This window comes from Prionailurus bengalensis, chromosome X (genome assembly GCF_016509475.1).
Source record: "Prionailurus bengalensis isolate Pbe53 chromosome X, Fcat_Pben_1.1_paternal_pri, whole genome shotgun sequence".
Classification (NCBI taxonomy): domain Eukaryota; kingdom Metazoa; phylum Chordata; class Mammalia; order Carnivora; family Felidae; genus Prionailurus; species Prionailurus bengalensis.
In genome coordinates, this window is record NC_057361.1 from 127,643,112 (window position 1) to 127,661,832 (window position 18,721).

General features: G+C 63.7%; 1 protein-coding gene across 1 annotated transcript; it reads left to right on the forward strand.

The window, feature by feature from the left end:
- The first annotated feature begins 394 nt into the window (after positions 1-394).
- PLXNA3 (plexin A3) lies at positions 395-15,858 on the forward strand. The gene is made up of 33 exons (XM_043569572.1): positions 395-498; positions 2,364-2,987; positions 3,374-3,913; positions 4,396-4,578; positions 5,409-5,537; positions 5,608-5,708; positions 6,072-6,195; positions 6,297-6,453; positions 6,533-6,632; positions 6,806-6,920; positions 7,087-7,287; positions 7,424-7,520; positions 7,661-7,851; positions 7,931-8,076; positions 8,148-8,268; positions 8,374-8,510; positions 8,619-8,789; positions 9,075-9,168; positions 9,252-9,491; positions 9,567-9,710; positions 9,780-10,014; positions 10,104-10,246; positions 10,326-10,582; positions 10,707-10,773; positions 10,867-11,013; positions 11,099-11,258; positions 11,413-11,516; positions 11,691-11,787; positions 12,073-12,263; positions 12,519-12,688; positions 13,176-13,388; positions 13,527-13,677; positions 15,057-15,858. Exons 2-33 carry the CDS (start codon positions 2,391-2,393, stop codon positions 15,150-15,152), a joined length of 5,619 nt encoding a protein of 1,872 aa, XP_043425507.1. The 5' UTR covers positions 395-498; positions 2,364-2,390; the 3' UTR covers positions 15,153-15,858.
- The last annotated feature ends 2,863 nt before the right edge of the window (positions 15,859-18,721 follow it).

Below are 18,721 nucleotides of genomic sequence, written 5' to 3' on the forward strand. Positions count from 1 at the left end.
GGGCGCGCCTCGGAGCGCCTGGGCGGGGCGGGGTCTGTGCGCGCCGGCGCAGCGGCGCGCCGGGCCCGAGGGGGTGTGGCGCGGGCGCGCGCCGGTCCCAGGGTTGCCCCAGGCGGCGGGCGGGGAGTAGAGGGAGAGGCACGCGCCGCGGACGCGGCCATTGTGCGAGGGGGGGTCGGCTCGCTGGGCGGACACCCAGGCGGTTCCTGGGGTCCCCGGCTGCGCGCTGGGCTCCCCCCGGCCCCGGGGTAGGAGCGGCCCTCGCCCGCGCGCCCGGCCGCCCGGCCCTCCCTGGGCGCCCCTGCCCAGCGCGGTGGTACGGTCCGGGTTTAAAAGGCCCCGGCGGCCGCGGGCCTGCCCAGTGTGTGGGCGGCGGCGGGGGCGCGCGCGGGGCGCGGCGGCGGGGACGCGCGAGTGGGGCCGGTGTGGGGCTCGGGGGCGCGTCCACGTGGCTGGCAGGCGGCCACCCGGAGCCAGCGGCAGCGGAGGGACCGGTAGGTAGGTGGCCTCCATACCCCGCCGCCCGTGAGGGGACGGACTGCTCGGTGGCCCGGGATTCGGGCAGCTCGGAGGTTGGGTTCGGCCTCGAGGGGGTCGGGCCCTACCTCTGCTCTTGCATCTTGGACGCCGGCCTGAGTGGTCCTTCGTGCCCAGCGCCTGCAAAGACGGCCAGCCTGAGCCCAGCTCCCCTGCCCTATGTGGACCCTTTGTGGCTGAGGAGCGGCCCGTCCAAGGATTGCTGGGGCGCCTGCATCCACCGGGGTCCTCGTGGGTCCGTTGAGGAGTGCCCCCGGTGGGGGCTGGGCGAGCCAGGCCAGCAGCACGGTGGGGGGCATCGGGGAGTGGGACCCTGGAGCCGTATCTCTGTGTAGGGCTGTCTCTCTCCTCGGGCAGACAGCTGGGTGTGCCTGTGATGCCCGAGGCTCCCACTTACAGGTGGAGGTTGGGGTGGGGGCTTGGGTGGCACATCCTGCCTCTCCAGGTCTCCCTCCTGACCTCTCCCCTGCCCCCATCTCCATTCCTAGGCCTGTATTCCTGCCGGTTGTGGAGGAGGTGAGGGTGGGATATGGCACCCCCATCTCTTCCGCCTCCCTTTCTTCTCTGGCTGTTGCATTGGGGTCCAGGATGCAGACCTGACAAAAGAGCCCCAGAGAGATGATCAGTCTGAGCTGAAACTCTTCAGTTTCAAGAAGGGCCTGTTCCTTGTTCTATCAAATGCATTTTTTCTTTTCTATCTCCTATGCGTTCTTAGTTTGGTCCCCTGTACCCCCGCCCCCCGAGCTGGGTACCTTGTGTCTCCCTTGGGGCTTGGGCACAGAGAGGGTAGCTCTGAGCCCTGCTCCACTGGGTGCCATGACACTGCTCTGCTGTCTTTGCTGCCTAGAGCTGGCCAGAAAGCTGGGTGTGGCCTGGGGGTGAAGACCTGGCCAAGCTGGGCATTTGGCCCCCACCCCATCTCCCCAGGGCCTCGCTGGATTTAGGGACATTGCTTCCTTTCCATAGGGCTCCTTGCACCCCGCCCCCCCCCCCGACACCTCCTGTTCCCCAGCTAACCTCTGGATTTGGAGGGAGAGCTGCACAGGGCTCCCTGGGCCATCTGTCTGGCTGTGCCTGAGCACAGCCTGACTTATGTCTGTCTTGGCGCGTGGCTGTGGGGGCAGGCACAACTCGGCTTTGTGTTGCGGTGGGTAGGCCAGACAGCAGGCTCCTGGACAGCCAGCTAGGGGAGGCCCTTGGGGCGAGGAGGCAGCTGGGGCCAGGACTCCGGGTGTGATGGCACCGGGTTCAGTCTCAGATCTGGATGCCTCAGACCTCTGACCTGGGTCTCCTGGTGGCAATGCCACTCTGGAGTGGTGTCCCCCCCCCCCACTTAGAATTGTTCACTCTCCGCCTTTCCCCTTCCCCCAACTTGGGTGTGGGGCGTCTCTGTGGCCTGGGACTTGCCTGTAGTGGCTCTTGCGTGTGGCTGGCCACCCTAAGCTCCAGGATCTGGTGTTTAGGGTCTCATTCTGGGAGGGCCTCCCACCCTTCCTTTTTCAGCATCTGGCTCTGCTGCCCCCTTGGGTGTGGCCCGGTTGTGGGGAGGCCTCCTGGCTCCTTTCCAGCGGGGGTGGGGGGTGGGGGATGATTGATGGCCCTCAAGCCTGCCTGTGCTCGCTGCTCACTCATGCGCCCTGGTGGAGGCCCTCCTTGTCTCCCAGCCACGGGCACCATCTGGGACTCTGTGGTCCGCTGGTGGAGGAGTGGCCTCCACCCTCTGTGGCATGGTGCTCGGTCCGCTGGAGGCCCTAGGCCAGTGGGGCAGAAGGAAGGCAGGCAGCTTGGGCCTGGGCCTCTGATTTGCACTTGCTTCTTCTCCCCAGGCCTGTCCTCGGGCGCAGCTGCCGGCCATGCCTGCTGTCTGCCTCCTCTTGGTGGTCCTCCTTGCCGTGGGGGGGGCCCTGGGCAGCGGCAGGCCCTTCCCTGCCTTCTCGGTGACAGACACGACACTCACACACCTGGCTGTGCACCGGGTGACCGGGGAGGTGTTCGTGGGTGCGGTGAACCGTGTCTTCAAGCTGGCCCCCAATCTGACTGAGCTGCGGGCGCACGTCACAGGGCCTGTTGAGGACAATGCTCGCTGCTATCCACCTCCCAGCATGCGAGTGTGTGCCCACCGCCTAGCACCTGTCGACAACGTGAACAAGCTGCTGCTCATAGACTATGCGGCCCGCCGCCTGGTGGCCTGCGGCAGCATCTGGCAAGGCATCTGCCAGTTCTTGCGCCTGGACGACCTCTTCAAGCTGGGTGAGCCACACCACCGCAAGGAGCACTACCTGTCGGGAGCCCAGGAGCCTGACTCCATGGCCGGCGTCATTGTGGAGCAGGCTCGGGGGCCCAGCAAGCTGTTCGTGGGCACGGCCGTGGACGGCAAGTCTGAGTACTTTCCCACCCTCAGCTCGCGCAAGCTCATCAGCGACGAGGACGGGGCCGACATGTTCAGTCTGGTGGGTGAGCCCGCTCGCCTGCTCACCTTGTCAGACGGGCTGCCGGGCCCTCCTCCCCTGCTGCCTCTTCTTACCCCTCTCGTCTCCCTCCTTCCTGCACCCTGTCCTGGCTCTGCCACCGGAAGAGCCCTGATCCAGGAGGAGGCCAGCCGCTGAGGCCGGGCCAGGGCCCAGGAGGGTGCTGCTCAGCCCACCCTCGGCGGCCTTTCTGAGCTGCGCTCCTATGACTCTGCAGGCAGAGTGGGATCATGAGGGAGGCCCCAGGGGCGACCGTGTCCTGGGAGCAGGGCCCGGAGTGGGGTTGTGGGGGCCGAGAGGCCAGGGTCTGGGAGGTTGGCAAAGGACACGGGCCTTGTCCCATGCTCTCTCCTGAACCCCCTCCACAGGTGTACCAGGACGAATTCGTCTCCTCGCAGATCAAGATCCCCTCAGACACGCTGTCCCTGTACCCCGCCTTTGACATCTACTACATCTACGGTTTTGTGAGCGCCTCCTTCGTGTACTTCCTGACGCTGCAGCTGGACACCCAGCAGACACTGCTCGACACGGCGGGCGAGAAATTCTTCACGTCCAAGATCGTGCGCATGTGCGCTGGGGACTCGGAGTTCTACTCGTACGTGGAGTTCCCCATCGGCTGCTCCTGGCGAGGCGTGGAGTACCGCCTGGTGCAGAGCGCCCACCTGGCCAAGCCCGGCCTGCTGCTGGCCCAGGCCCTGGGCGTGCCGCCCGACGAGGACGTCCTCTTCACGGTCTTCTCTCAGGGCCAGAAGAACCGGGCCAGCCCGCCACGGCAGACCGTCCTCTGCCTCTTCACCCTCAGCAACATCAACGCCCACATCCGGCGCCGCATCCAGTCCTGCTACCGGGGGGAGGGCACGCTGGCCCTGCCCTGGCTGCTGAACAAGGAGCTGCCCTGCATCAACACTGTGAGCTCGCGCCCGCGCCGCAGGGCCCCGGCCTCAGTGCCCGCACCCTACCCTGGAACGCCGTGTCTTCCTGTCAGGGATTCCCACCCTCGTTGCCCCCGCCCTCTGCAGCTCCCCTTTCTTCCCCGGCCGCCTTCTCACTGTTGACGGGTGCTCTCTGTTCACGAGCTGCCGGCTTCCGGGTGCTCCGCGCTCCTGCTCCTGGGCGGCCCTGTGCCGTCCAGCAGGCCTCGGAGGTGTGTGGTGTGTCCGGGGGCCACCCGCTGCCTCAGCCTCACCCCCCCCCCCCGCTCCTCCTCCTCCTCCTCCTCCTCCTCCTGAGCCGCTGGCTTCCTGTGGGGTCCTAGGGCAAGCCGCTGGTCTTGGCTGGTGGGGGGAGCCGGTTCCAGATCCAGCTCCCGTCCGGAATATGGGGTCTCTGCCCTCTGTCCAGCTGGCGCCCCGAAGCTCGGATTCTCACCGCACCCATCCTGTTTCACCAGCCCATGCAGATAAACGGAAACTTCTGTGGGCTGGTGTTGAACCAGCCACTGGGTGGCCTACACGTGATCGAGGGGCTGCCCCTGCTGGCTGACAGCAGCGATGGTATGGCCAGCGTGGCCGCCTACACCTACCGCCGGCACTCTGTGGTCTTCATCGGCACTCGTACCGGCAGTCTGAAGAAGGTAGGGCGAGGGCCGGGGGAGGGGGGACTTCCCGGGCTGGGCCCCAGGAACCTGGCCACGCTCCACAGGCGGCTCCTCGGCCACCCGCCCTCTCCAACACCAGTGCCCACTGTGGCCTCAGTTGCTGGCTTCCCGTGACACGGACCAGACCGGTCTCGAGGCCTCTCTGCTGGGAGTGCAGGGGCCCTGGCTGAGCCATCATGCTGGGTCCTCAGTTGAACGAAGGAGGAAAAAATGTGAATGTAACCCCTTTTGCCCTCTTGTCCTCTCATGGGCACCAGGGCTGCTTCCGTTCCTAGACGGGGTAGCATGAAAGGGGGAGACGCACTCTGGGAGCCCCAGTGTGCTCACTCCGAAGGGACAGTGGTCAGGAGAGCCGCCACGAGCTCGTCCGGCTCACCCGGCAAATACGGAGTTGTCCCCAGGAGTTCTGGGGTTGGCTGGGGAGGGTTTGTGAAGGGAGCCAGTGACTTCTGGGGGGCCTGGTCTGCTGCCCCTCCTGGGCCCTTGTTTGCATCTCTAACCACTTCACGGAGGCATCGCCCGCAAAGCGTACACTTCTCCCACTTAAAGCATACAGTCCGTGGTTTTAGTAAGTTTGCACGGGGTGTAACTGTCAGCATGAGCTCATTCTGGGATGGTGTCTGTCATCCCCCAGAAAGCTCTTCCCCTGCCTATGGCCATCTCGGGAGTGGGCAGGTTGAGAGCTGAGCCGCACCAGGCCCTGGCTTCAGTTTGGCCACGACCTGGAAAGTCCGTGGCTTGACAAGTGGATGTTCTGGGTGTGTGTGGCACCCTGTGGCATCAGGCCAGCGTGTCTCGCGGCCCAGGTCCGGGTTGACGGCTCGCAGTATGCCCACCTGTACGAGACAGTGCCCGTGGTGGATGGCAGCCCCATCCTTCGAGACCTGCTCTTCAGCCCCGACCACCGGCACATCTACCTCCTGAGTGAGAAGCAGGTAGGCCCGTGGCAGGCGGCAGCGGGTGGCGGGGTAGGGGCAGGGCGGGTACTGACGCCGCCGTCCCCAGGTGAGCCAGCTCCCGGTGGAGACGTGCGAGCAGTACATGAGCTGCGCGGCCTGCCTCGGCTCAGGGGACCCGCACTGCGGTTGGTGTGTGTTGCAGCACAGGTGAGGGCCACAGGGCCGGGCGGGGAGGAAGGGTCTGCAGGGGTCCTGCTCCTGGGAGGAGCCGGCGATGCCTGCTGATTGGGGTGGGCAGAGCGTGCCCTTGCCCACGTACCCATTTCTCCCAGTCGTACCCTTGTGGCCTCTGCCTCCGTCCCCTCCTACTTCATCCAGCTAATGAGCGGAGCCCCCATCCCGAGTGACAGCCCTTAGGGCCCAGGGGACGAGGCCAAAGCATGCTGTTGCCTGGCACTGTGGGCTGGGCTGGCCGTCTCCTCTTCCCTGCGGACATATGTGTACCCTCCCACCGCCCGGCCAGGGCCCTCGGGACAGCTGTATAATGGGCTCTGGCCTAACCCCACGCAGATGCTGCCGTGAAGGAGCCTGTCCGGGTGCTTCCGCCCCCCATGGCTTCGCCGAGGAGCTGAGCAAGTGTGTCCAGGTGCGGGTCCGGCCCAACAATGTTTCAGTGACGTCACCCGGGGTGCAGGTAAGTGCTGTGATGGGTGGGGGTGCGTGGGCCCGCGTGTGTGTGTGTCGGTGGGGGTTGGAGGGGGACGCCTCCCGCTCTGACTCCTCCGCCTTCCCCAGCTGACCGTGGCCGTGCGCAACGTGCCAGACCTCAGCGTCGGCGTGAGCTGTACCTTTGAGGAGGTGGCGGAGAGTGAGGCCGTCCTGCTGCCCTCCGGGGAGCTGCAGTGCCCGTCGCCCTCCCTCCGGGAGCTGCGGGCTCTCACCAGGGGGCACGGTCAGTAGGCTGGGGCTTTCCGGGATGGGGACGCTCTGCGTCCCGGGCCTGCTCACGGCCACCCCTGGGCTCGCCACAGGGGCCACGCGCACTGTGCGGCTGCAGCTGCTGTCCAAGGAGACTGGCGTGAAGTTCGCCGGGGTCGACTTCGTCTTCTACAACTGCAGCGTACTCCGGTCGTGAGTACTGGCATCTCTGACCTCTGTCCCCACACCCCTCCGTCCCCTGCTGTGTTGTGTGGGCCTCAGGTGGGCCCCGGCGCCTCCTCCCTGGGGCTTCCCGTGTGCCCCGTGGGCGAGTGGTGAGAGCGCGGCCTGGTCTTCTGCGTTATTCGCGAAGCCTCTCCCTGCAGGTGCATGTCCTGCGTCGGCAGCCCGTACCCCTGCCACTGGTGTAAGTACCGCCACGTGTGCACCAGCCACCCCCAAGAGTGCTCCTTCCAGGAGGGCAGGGTCCACAGCCCTGAGGTGAGGCGGGTGCCGTGCGCGAGGGGGCTGGGCTCCATGTGGGCTGGCCTCTGGCTTTTCTGCCTTTGTTCTCATTGCTTTCCCGGAGCCTCTTCAGTTCGGGGCCAGCCCAGCTGGGCCCAGATGGCAGCGGTGGGTGTGTGGCTGACGGGCGGTCTCCCCACAGGGTTGCCCTGAGATCCTGCCCGGCGGGGACCTCTTGATCCCAGTCGGCGTCATGCAGCCCCTTACCCTGCGGGCCAAGAACCTGCCGCAGCCGCAGTCGGGCCAGAAGAACTACGAGTGTGTGGTCCGGGTGCAGGGGCGGCAGCATCGGGTGCCGGCCGTGCGCTTCAATAGCAGCAGCGTGCAGTGCCAAAACGCGTCGGTGAGGCCCCCTCCTGCAGGGCGTGCTGGTCGTGCGGGTCTGTGCCCGGCTCGCTGCTCAGAGAGCCCGACGTGCCTCTGGCGGGGGACCTTCTGAGCACCTCTGCTCTGGGGTGACGCGGGTCCCTCTCTCCCAGTACTCCTACGAAGGCGACGAGTACGGTGACACCGAGCTGGACTTCTCCGTGGTCTGGGATGGCGATTTCGCCATCGACAAGCCTGCCACCTTCCGAGGTGCGGGGCAGCATGGGGCTGTAGGGCCTGGGGCACGGTGGGCGCGAACTGGGGCCAGGTGCGGCAGGGGGACCCCGCATCGGGGTCCTCGGTGCCCCCGGCGCCCCGCGGCCACCCCCAGCGGTGCTCTCTGCCCGCAGCTCTCCTGTACAAGTGCTGGGCACAGCGGCCCAGCTGCGGCCTCTGCCTCAAGGCTGACCCTCGCTTCAACTGCGGCTGGTGCGTCTCGGAGCACAGGTGCCAGCTGCGGGCCCACTGCCCGGCCCCCAAGACCAACTGGATGCACCCGAGCCAGAAGGGCGCCCGCTGCAGCCACCCTCGCATCGCCCAGGTCAGCCTCCCCGGTCTCCTTCCGTCTGCCAGGCACCCACGAGTCTGGGCTCACCCTCACCTATCGTCCTGCTCTGCAGATCCACCCGCTCATGGGGCCCAAGGAGGGAGGCACTCGGGTCACCATCGTGGGTGAGAACCTGGGCCTCAGCTACCGGGACGTGGGCCTGCGGGTCGCAGGTGTGCGCTGCAACCCTATCCCCTCCGAGTATGTCAGCGCCGAGAGGTGAGTGCGGCCGTGTGGGCGCCCGAGCCCTGGGCTGTCTGCCTCCAGCCCTGACCTTCTCTCACCCATAGGATCGTGTGTGAGATGGGGGAGTCGCTGGTGCCCAGCCCACCGCCGGGGCCCGCGGAGCTCTGTGTGGGCGATTGTTCTGCTGACTTCCGCACACAGTCCGAACAGCTCTACAGTTTCGTGGTGTGTGGGCTGCCTGTCCTTCCCCCTCCCTTCCCTTCTGAGACCCCTCCCCCCCACCCGCACCGGGCCACCTCCTCCCTTTCCTCAGGGCCGCTTCTCCCACAGACACCAGCGTTTGACCGCGTAAGTCCCGGTCGGGGCCCGGCTTCCGGGGGCACACGGCTCACCATCTCTGGGAGCTCTCTGGATGCCGGCAGCAGGGTCACAGTGACTGTGAGAGACGGCGAGTGCCAGTTCGTGAGGTGGGCGGGGCCCCATCAGCTCTGGCCTGGGCACTGGGTAGGGGGCCACAAGGGCAGGGTGAGTCATGGCCCCGGGCTACCTGCTCTCAGCGCCCCACTCACCAACAGGAGAGACGCCGAGACAATCGTGTGTATCTCGCCCGTGTCCACCCTGGGCCCCAGCCAGGCCCCCATCACCCTGGCCATCGACCGTGCCAACATTTCTAGTCCCGGCGTCTTCTACACCTACACCCAGGACCCTACGGTCACTCGCCTTGAGCCCACCTGGAGCATCATCAAGTAAGACCTGAGGAGGAGTGTGGGTCGGGGACTGTGTCCCTGAGCTCCTGTCCCGGGTCCTCGCTTGGTGACTGGGGCCCAGGGCATCAAGTTACACATCCTCCAAGCCTCAGCCCTCATTGGCAGAGGGGGGCAGGGTCCTCCCAACAACATGGCACCTGGCATTCACCCAGTGACCTGGGGTGGGGGAGGCCCCGGGCTCCATGGCAGCTGTGATAACTCTCTGGAGGCCAGGCTGGGAGCAGTGGCGGAGGGAGCCTGAGGCCCCTCCCCCGCTGCCCCCAGTGGAAGCACTGCCATCACTGTGAGTGGGACCCACCTACTGACCGTCCAGGAGCCCCGGGTCCGGGCCAAGTACCGAGGCATCGAGACCACCAACGTGAGTGCCAGCGGTCCTCGCCCTGCCCCTAACCCTGCCACCTGTGGCTTCATGTGCTGGGCTGCCCTCCCTTGTCCCTGCAGACATGCCAGGTGATCAACGATACCGCCATGCTGTGTAAGGCCCCCGGCATCTTCCTGGGACGGCCCCAGCCACAGGCCCAGGGTGAACACCCTGATGAGTTTGGCTTCCTGCTGGATCATGTGCAGACGGCCCGCTCCCTCAACCGGTCCTCCTTCACCTACTACCCTGATCCCAGCTTCGAGCCACTGGGGCCCTCCGGTGTCCTGGATGTCAAGCCTGGCTCCCACGTAGTGTTGAAGGTGCGAGTGGGGCACAGTGGACCAGGAGAGGCCGGGAGGTGGGGAGCCCTGGCTGACCGCACCCTCCACCCACAGGGCAAGAATCTGATCCCCGCAGCAGCTGGCAGCTCCCGCCTCAACTACACGGTGCTGATCGGGGGCCAGCCGTGTGCACTCACTGTCTCCGACACACAGCTCCTGTGCGACTCACCTAGCCAGACGGGCCGGCAGCCTGTCATGGTGCGTGGGAAGTGGGGGAGGCCACCGGGTGGGCGTGGGGGTCAGCTCACAGTGGGGTTGTCCCTGCAGGTACTGGTAGGTGGCCTGGAGTTCTGGCTGGGTACCCTGCACATCACGGCCGAGCGGGCGCTGACTCTGCCGGCCATGGTGGGCCTGGCGGTGGGCGGCGGGCTCTTGCTGCTGGCCATCACCGCTGTGCTGGTCGCCTATAAGCGCAAGACTCAGGATGCAGACCGCACGCTCAAGCGGCTTCAGTTACAGATGGACAACTTGGAGTCCCGCGTGGCTCTGGAATGCAAGGAAGGTGCGTGGGACGGTGGTGTGGTGCAGGGCGGGTGGGCTGGGAGCCTCTCCCCTCCCGCTGCGCTCATTCTTCCTCCCCGCCCTCCCCAGCCTTTGCTGAGCTGCAGACGGATATCAATGAGCTGACCAACCACATGGATGGGGTGCAGATCCCTTTCCTGGACTACCGGACCTATGCCGTTCGCGTGCTCTTCCCGGGCATTGAGGCCCATCCGGTGCTCAAGGAGCTGGATGTGAGTCCCCAGCTCGCCTGCCCGGCCCTCATCCCCTGCCACGCCTCCCCCACTCTCTGAGACGCCCTGTCCCTCCCAGACTCCCCCCAACGTCGAGAAGGCCCTGCGCCTCTTTGGACAGCTGCTGCACAGCCGCGCCTTCGTGCTCACCTTCATCCACACGCTGGAGGCCCAGAGCAGCTTTTCCATGCGCGACCGTGGTACCGTGGCCTCGCTCACCATGGTGGTCCTGCACAGCCGCCTCGATTACGCCACGGGGCTGCTCAAGCAGCTGCTGGCGGACCTCATAGAGAAGAACCTGGAGAGCAAGAACCACCCCAAGCTGCTTCTGCGCAGGTAGGTGCTGCAGGGCCCCGGCCCCGCCTCCTGCCGGCCCCACTCCCACCAGGCCCGCTCCTGCCTGGGGAGCAAGGTGGGTGGGCCCCCTCTCCAGTCTGGCCCAGCGCCCCTTTTGCCCTAGGACCGAGTCGGTGGCTGAGAAGATGCTTACCAACTGGTTCACATTCCTGCTGCACAAATTTCTGAAGGTGTGCTGGGTGGGTGGGCGGGTGGGCGGGGTGACCCGGGGAAGCGGCTGGCGGGCGGGCGGGCAGCGTACGTGTGCCCGCCCCTGGCTGCAGGAGTGTGCCGGGGAGCCGCTGTTTCTGCTCTACTGCGCCATCAAGCAGCAGATGGAGAAGGGCCCCATCGATGCCATCACGGGCGAGGCCCGCTACTCCCTGAGCGAAGACAAGCTCATCCGGCAGCAGATCGACTACAAGACGCTGGTGGGTTGGTGGTCGGGTGGGCAGGGCCTCAGGCATGACGGCACACCTCGTCCGGGGTCCAGCCTGTGGTTCCCCTCACCCGCAGACCCTGCACTGCGTGTTCCCGGAGAGCGAGGGCAGCACTCAGGTCCCAGTGAAGGTTCTCAACTGCGACAGCGTCACCCAAGCCAAAGATAAGCTGCTGGACGCTGTGTACAAGGGCGTCCCATACTCGCAGCGCCCCAAAGCCGAAGACATGGACCTAGGTGACCTTGCCCCTTCCTCCCGGCCCCCACCCTGTGGCCACATTACATTGACTGCCATTCCCGCTCCCTGCTTGGGCTCTGTCCGCTGAGGGAGGTGGGCCCCGGGGCCCAGGGTACTCTGGGCAGGACCTCAAGGGCTGTCTGTGGCCTACAGAATGGCGCCAGGGCCGTATGGCCCGAATCATCCTCCAGGATGAAGACGTCACCACGAAGATTGAGTGTGACTGGAAGAGGGTCAACTCATTGGCCCACTATCAGGTGAGGGGCTGGGAGCCACCTGGGGGCCATGGCCCCGCCCCGAGGACACAGTCCCTCCTTGGGGCTCCTCGGGTACCTCCGACATGCACACCGCAGGGTCCGGGTGGGTGGTGGCTCAGGCCCGTTGGCTCCCCAGCCTCCTGTGCTGCCCCCCTCTGTCTCTGTGGTTTCCAGGTGACAGATGGCTCCTTGGTGGCACTGGTGCCCAAACAAGTGTGTGCCTATAACATGGCCAGCTCCTTTACCTTCACCCGCTCGCTCAGCCGCTACGGTAGGTGCCTCCAGGGTGATGGCCTTGATTGGCCTTGTGCCCTCTGAGGCTGTGTCAGCCATCCTGGGGAGCCCCCTCTCTGAGTGGCCACCATGCTTCTGGTGGTCGCCCTGGGCCTTGCCCTTGGGAGACATCCACTTTCATAGAGCCTGGAGGTGGGGTGGGCCGGTAAGAGTAGGCAGCCCCCTTAGCCTGCTGGGCTCCTGGAACAGAGGTGGGCAAGAGCCGTGGCGATGACTGGCATGGCCCCACTGGCCTAAAGGGCATGCCTGTCCCCTGCCCCAGAGAGCTTGCTGCGCACAGCCAGCAGCCCCGACAGCCTCCGTTCTCGGGCACCCATGATCACGCCTGACCAGGAGACTGGCACCAAGCTGTGGCACCTGGTGAAGAACCACGACCATGCTGACCACCGCGAGGGGGACCGCGGCAGCAAGATGGTCTCAGAGATCTACCTGACTCGACTCCTGGCCACCAAGGTGTGGGCCTGCCCTGAGCCACCCTGGCCTCAGCCCAGACATCTTCTAGCCCAGCCTCGGCCCTGCGGTTGGTCCGGCCTGCCCTGGGGGTAGGCCGCGGGGTTCTTCAAATCTGGTGCGCCTTTCTCAAGGCCTGAGGCTGGGGCGGGGCCCGTCTGGGGCACTGTCCCTGCAGGGAAGCTCCTTGCCCCTCTGTCCCCCTGTTCTGCTGTGGGGCCATCCCAACCTGACCAGTGCTCTTGCCGACCCCTGCAGGGCACGCTGCAGAAGTTTGTGGATGACCTCTTTGAGACCGTGTTCAGCACGGCTCACCGAGGTTCAGCCCTGCCCCTGGCCATCAAGTACATGTTCGACTTCCTGGATGAGCAGGCTGACCGGCGCCAGATCAGCGACCCTGACGTGCGCCACACCTGGAAGAGCAACTGGTACCGCCTTGTGCTGGGCCACTGCTGGCCCCCCTGGGGATGGGCGGACAGAGGAAGGGAGGACACCTGTGGCTGTGCCGGCACTCAGAGACCAGGGGGGTGGGTGACTGACGGGGGCTGGAGTGGCCATCCAGGCAGGAGAGGGCCTGCATCAGTCGCCCCTCAAGCACAGAAGGGGAGTTCGGTTGATTCCGGATACGGGCCCCGCTGGGCCATGTGGGAGGCCGGGAGTGGGGCCGGCACAGAGCAGAGGTGCTGACGGCCAGGCCCATGTGGTGGCCGTGGCGCAGGGTGAGATGCAGCGAGGACGGAAGGCTGTTTGCTCTCATTTCTGACTGCTTGAAGTCTGGCAGAAACTTAAAGAAAAGGCCGCTAACCCTAAATATGTCACACTTGCTGCTTGTGGGCAAGATGTGCACAGGCCAGGCAGGAAGCGTAGAAGGGAGCACTGACGGGATGGGCTTCAGGTGCCTGTCCCTCTATCCAGCCTGCCCCTGCGCTTCTGGGTAAACGTGATCAAGAACCCCCAGTTTGTGTTCGACATCCACAAGAACAGCATCACGGATGCCTGCCTGTCAGTGGTGGCCCAGACTTTCATGGACTCCTGCTCCACGTCTGAACATCGCCTGGGCAAGGACTCGCCGTCCAACAAGCTGCTCTACGCCAAGGACATCCCCAACTACAAGAGCTGGGTGGAGAGGTGGGCTGGGAGGGGAAGCAAGGCCTGGCAGCCCCGTGCCGGGTCAGCTTGGGGAAAAAGTCCCCAGAGACCGGCCTGACTGCCAGGGCAGGGGCTTTGGTGGCACCTGCCTTTGTGACCTACTCAGGGTCCCAACAGGTACTACCGGGACATTGCAAAGATGGCATCCATCAGCGACCAGGACATGGACGCCTACCTGGTGGAGCAGTCCCGTCTGCATGCCAGTGACTTCAACATCTTAAGCGCGCTCAGTGAACTCTATTTCTATGTCACCAAGTACCGCCAGGAGGTGCGTGCCAGTCTCGCGGGCCCCCAGTTGTTAGGCCCTGATGGTGCGGTCAGTGGCAAACACGGGGGGGCCCTGTGAGGGTGAAGGGCACTAGAGGGTGGTGGAGGGGACAGAGGGGGCACGGACCCCATCTCTTAGATCACTCGCAGCGCCTCCCCTATTCAGCCCCCAGGCTAGCACAGGTGATGCTTTCCAGAGATGCTGGGATTTGAGGGGGCTAGGAGAGAAGCCACTGGCCAGAGAACGAAATTCTGCTCGGGCAAAAGTAAAGGTCCAGGGAAGGGGAGGGCTGAGGGGCTAGGGTGGGGCCAGAAGGTAGGCAGGGCCAGCACCTTATCCAGCCCATGGGATTGGTGACCCCACACTTCAGTAGACAGGGAACATAGAAGTGTGGATCTGAGATTGTATTATTGCTGGAAGTAAGAACCCATCAGCCAGGACATGGCCCAGAAAGCTCTGAGCCTGGATGAGCTCACCAAGGGCAGCCGAGAGCCAGTGTAGGGGTACAAGTGGCCCACGCACTGAATCCTGGGGTCCTGGGACACTCAGAGGTGGCAGAGAAGACAGGGAGCCAGCAGCAGAGACTGAGGAGTGGAGGGAGGGACCCCAAGACTGCAGGGTGGCCTCCTGGAACAGGACACACACACACACACACACACACACACACACACACCTGGGGCAGGAAGGGGATGGTCAGGAGGGAGAAGAGTATGATTGGCTTCCTGGGGTGCTACTGATGGTCAAGGGCAATGAAGCCCTAGAAGGTTGCCGCATTTGGCAAGGAGATCCTGGATACCAGCAAAGACAGGGTTGGATGCGGGTCAGGAGGGGACGGGGAAGTTGGGTGCGGGTTGGGATGGGGGTCAAGAGGGGACAAGGAAGTCAGGTGCAGGATGGGGGCGGGTGTCAGGAGAAGACGGGGAGACCAGGAGGGGATGGGGAGATTGGGTGTGGGGTGGGGGTCACGATGGGTGGGGAGGTTGGGTGGGGGTGTGGGTCAGGAGGGGAAGTGAAGATTGGGTGCAGATTCCGGGTCAGGAGGGGATGGGGAGATCAGGGGGTTGGGGTTCAGGAGGGGATGGGGAGATGGGGTGTGGGCCAGGAAGGGACGGGGCGTTTGGGGACAGCGGGTCCAGCCCACTCCCGGGAAGGGCCGCACTGTGGCCGCCGAGCAGAGAAGGCGGTGGCTTCGGGGTGGCCAAGTCGCAGCGTGTGCAGAGGTGGGGGGCTGCAGCCCTTCCCACGTGCCGGGGACCCGCAGAGAGCGGGGTGCGTGGACGCAGGAAGGACAAAAGAGCTCAGGCAGGGGGGACGGCTTGGCAAGGGAGGGAGCGGCCCCTCCTCGCCAGCCCGGCTCCGGGGGGGCCCTCCTCCCCCAGGTCCTCACCGCTCTGGACCGAGACGCCTCCTGTCGGAAGCATAAGTTGCGGCAAAAACTGGAACAGATCATCAGCCTCGTGTCTGGCAACAGCTAAGGGTGGCGGAACCGGTGAGGAGGGGGCGTCCCAGGCCTGAGGTGACCTCGGGGCCGAGCCCTGGATCGGGTGGCACGGGGGCGGGGATGGGGTGGTCACCGGTCTCTCGTGCCCTGCGCACACCCGGGCCCCCTTCATTAGTGCCTTTCTTTGGGCCCTGCGTGGGGGCGGTGGTGACAGGACCAAGGGTCCTGACCCTGGCAGCAGCAATATCCCCGCCCTCCTACCCTCGTGCCCCCGGGTCGTGCCAGCCCCTGCCCCCTCTTCCTGTTTATACCCCCAACCACCTATTTATTTAATTTATCTGCACCTCACCGTGTCCGTCTGTCACCACGTGCCCCTTCTCTGGGATGTGGACAACCTCACGCCCCTTCTGTCCTTGGGTCGTCCTGGCTCCCTGGTGGCACGGTCAGCCTCGGCCTCGCCTCTGGCACCTGCCCCTGGCCGTGGCGGGCCCCGCCGGGTCCCAGCAGGGGCCCCCGACACCAGCAGCACTTGATGGCGAGGAGGGGGGCGCCCAGGGTGATGCGGCGAAGCCATCCCCAGACTGTGGCTGCGCCCAGGGGTCTCCCCGCGGCTGGGTCCCGGCATCCCCTCCGGACTTCTCGGGGGTCGGACCGTACCTTTCTCGGGCGCCCTGTCCCCAGCACCTGGGGAGCTATGAGCGGGTTCGTGCCAGGGCCCCACGTGGGCCTGGGGGCTCTGGAAGTCTTCTCCAGGCCCGAGTGCCCAGCTTCCTCGGCGTGGTGCCCGCTGAGCCCGGACCCCTCACCCCCGCTGCCCTGTCCTGCGCCCGCCCCGAGTGGCCGAGGCGGCAGTGCCTTACCCCTCTGTTCCCTCTTCCCCCTCCGAGGAATCTGGCCCCGGCGCGTGGTCCCGGAAACCCAGCTGTCCCCTCTGTTTTGGCATGAGCTTCTTTGTCGTTGTCCCTGGAACCTTGTTTCTGAATTAAACGTCGGGAAAACGGTGGCAGTGTGTGGCAGGTGGGTGGTCGGCGAGCAGGGAAGCAGGTGGGGAGGCTGTTGGACTCTGGAGGAGCTGGGCTCCCTTTATGGGAGGAAGGGTGACCCGTTGCAGGGGTCCCACGCATCTGAGGAGGTCCAGGGCCACGTCCGATCCGTGCCAGCAAACCCCGGTGGCTCTCCCGTCAAGATCCAATCGGAACCCGTTCCCTTCTCCCCACCTCCACTGGCCGCAGCCTGGGGGTCTCTCGCCTGCGTGCCAGTCTCCCCACTTCTGTCCTGCCTGCCCTTGTCCCCTTCCCAGCGCAGCAGGCACTGTGACTGTGGTGGGTCCAAAACTATGCATTTGCCCAAACTCCTAGGCCTGTACACTCACAAAGGGGAAGGCTGAGAGGATGGAACTTAGCCCTCACTTCAAACACAAACAAGTAAACAAAAAGGCGAGGTAAACAGTCAAGAGAAAGCTGCTTGATCCAGGATAAGGATTGAAGCCCAGACCAAGGGAGGTGCCGGGCTGACAGCTATGCAGGCACGTGGCCCAGAGGAAGCAGGCAGGGAGAGAGAGGGGAGGCTGAGGAAGATGGTTTTAAAAAATTACCATTGTGAGATTACAGAAAGGCAATGAAAGACTGAAGGCAATTAAAAAAATTTTTTTAATGTTTATTTTTGAGGGAGAGAGAGAGCACAGGTGCGCGTGGGGAGGGGCAGAGAGAGAGGGAGACACAGAATCTGAAGCGGGCTCCAGGCTCTGAGCTGTCAGCACAGAGCCCGACCCGGGTCTTTAGCCATGAGATCATGACCTGAGTCAAAGACGCTTAACTGACTGAGACACAGGTGCCCCTAAACAAGGCAGTTTTTAACCTAGGAGGTAAAGAAAGCCCAAGTGAATGGTTCCCCAAGAACCATTTTGGGAGAACGAAGAGGCTAGCAGAATGGAGAGTGGTATAAAACAGCCAGATCCTCAACCATCAAGAAGAAAGGTCTTCAAAATTATTTTTCAAAAGGAAGGAAGAGAAAGAGACCCTTGCTGTAGTCACTACAGCTGCTGTCTGCTGTCAGGTGAGAGTGTCGTCATCACAACCACCACCACTGTCCCCGTGACGGCGTGTCTCTCCTGCAGCACGCACCAGCTCGCCCCACGTCCAGCAGTCATAGACTCTTCGTGCGTGTGTAGTAGCAGGGACCGATTTACACTGCCACCAAACCAGACAGAATAGATGAGACCCAAGCTGTAAGGAAACCAGGTATCAGGCGATGAAGAACAGCGATCTCTGGGAGATGAGAAGTCAGAGATCGGCCTTGCCTTGCAATTGTCCCGGCTGACCGCATTGGGAGTTTGGTGCTGAGGCCCACCGGAACTGGTGGGGCAGAGGGCCCCAAGGAGTGGCGGGGGCGGGGGGGGGGGGGGAGCGTGGGCGAGGACCCTTTGGGAGGGAGCAGCGCACGGCTGATCAGCGCAAGCGCGTGGGGAGACCATTGGAGGCCCACTGAGGACTATCTGACAGAACAAAAGTAACTTTGTTGGGCACTCAAGCGGGACAACAACCAACAGCTGTCCCCACCGGCTAGGAGGGCAAACCTCACAACTGGGGAAGTGTGGGAGTGGAAAATGACACCTGCCCCGAGCTGTTCTGGTCCCATAGGGCAAGTCTTCGAAGACTCAAGAGGGTCCAACTGTTCCAGGTAAGTAACGGCATCGCGGAACAAAGCTCACAAATATTTCTAGGAATAGAAAGACCTCCAGCACCCAAGGAGAATCATGTCCGGCATCCAATCTACAGTTAACGGGCACGCAGAGAAGCGGGGAAACCCAACCCACACAAATTCTCCGCTATAAGGTACCCAGGTCAGAAAGGAGGAAATAGAACTGGCTTTATCCTGAGAAAACACAATCACCTGTGGAGAAAATCCCATGGCGTCTGTCCACCAAAGAGCTGCCAGAATTGCTGGGTCTGACAAGTCTGCAGGAGACCTCGTATGTCACGGGGAGTGCACTCCTTCCACCAAAAGGCTGACAGTTGTCCAGCACTTTTCCTCACTGAGCTAAGGCCAGTCAGCCTCAACGCTCTGATTCTAGTGTTTCTGGGTTGTTTGCTCTTCTCGTGCAAACTAATTTTTACATTATTTTTTAAGGATTTTTTTAAATTTTTTTTTTTAATTTTGAAAGAAAGATTGTGAGTGGGGAAGGAGCAGAGAGAGGGAGACATGGGGCTCGATCTTGATCTCACAAACCGTGAGGTCATGACCTGAGCCCAAATCGAGTTGGACGCTTAACTGACTAAGCCGCCCAGGTGCCCCAAATTGTTATTTTTAAATGTTTATTTTCTTGAGAGAGCGTGAGTGTGCACATGAACAGGGGCGGGCAGAGAGAGAATCCCAAGCAGGCTCCCCACTGTCATCTCACAAACTGAGATCATGACCTGAGCCGAAATCAAGAGTAGGACAGTCAACCAAGTGAGCCAGAGGCACCCCCAAATGAATTTTGTTTTCAAATTTTGCCAGAGCCAGCAGTGACAAGGTGTAGCAAAACCAGCATTCTGGCAGAGTGGTAGGTACGTTTTCTGGAGACTAATTTTGCAGTCTTGACAGAGCTTTAAAAAATATACT

Excerpts from the sequence above, each read along its gene's own strand:
- PLXNA3 (XM_043569572.1), top strand. The coding sequence starts at position 2,391 with ATGCCTGCTGTCTGCCTCCTCTTGGTGGTCCTCCTTGCCGTGGGGGGG. Across the intron at positions 2,988-3,373 it reads GGGCCGACATGTTCAGTCTG|GTGTACCAGGACGAATTCGT; the intron begins GTGGGTGAGCCC and ends CCCCCTCCACAG. Across the intron at positions 6,196-6,296 it reads TGACGTCACCCGGGGTGCAG|CTGACCGTGGCCGTGCGCAA; the intron begins GTAAGTGCTGTG and ends CGCCTTCCCCAG.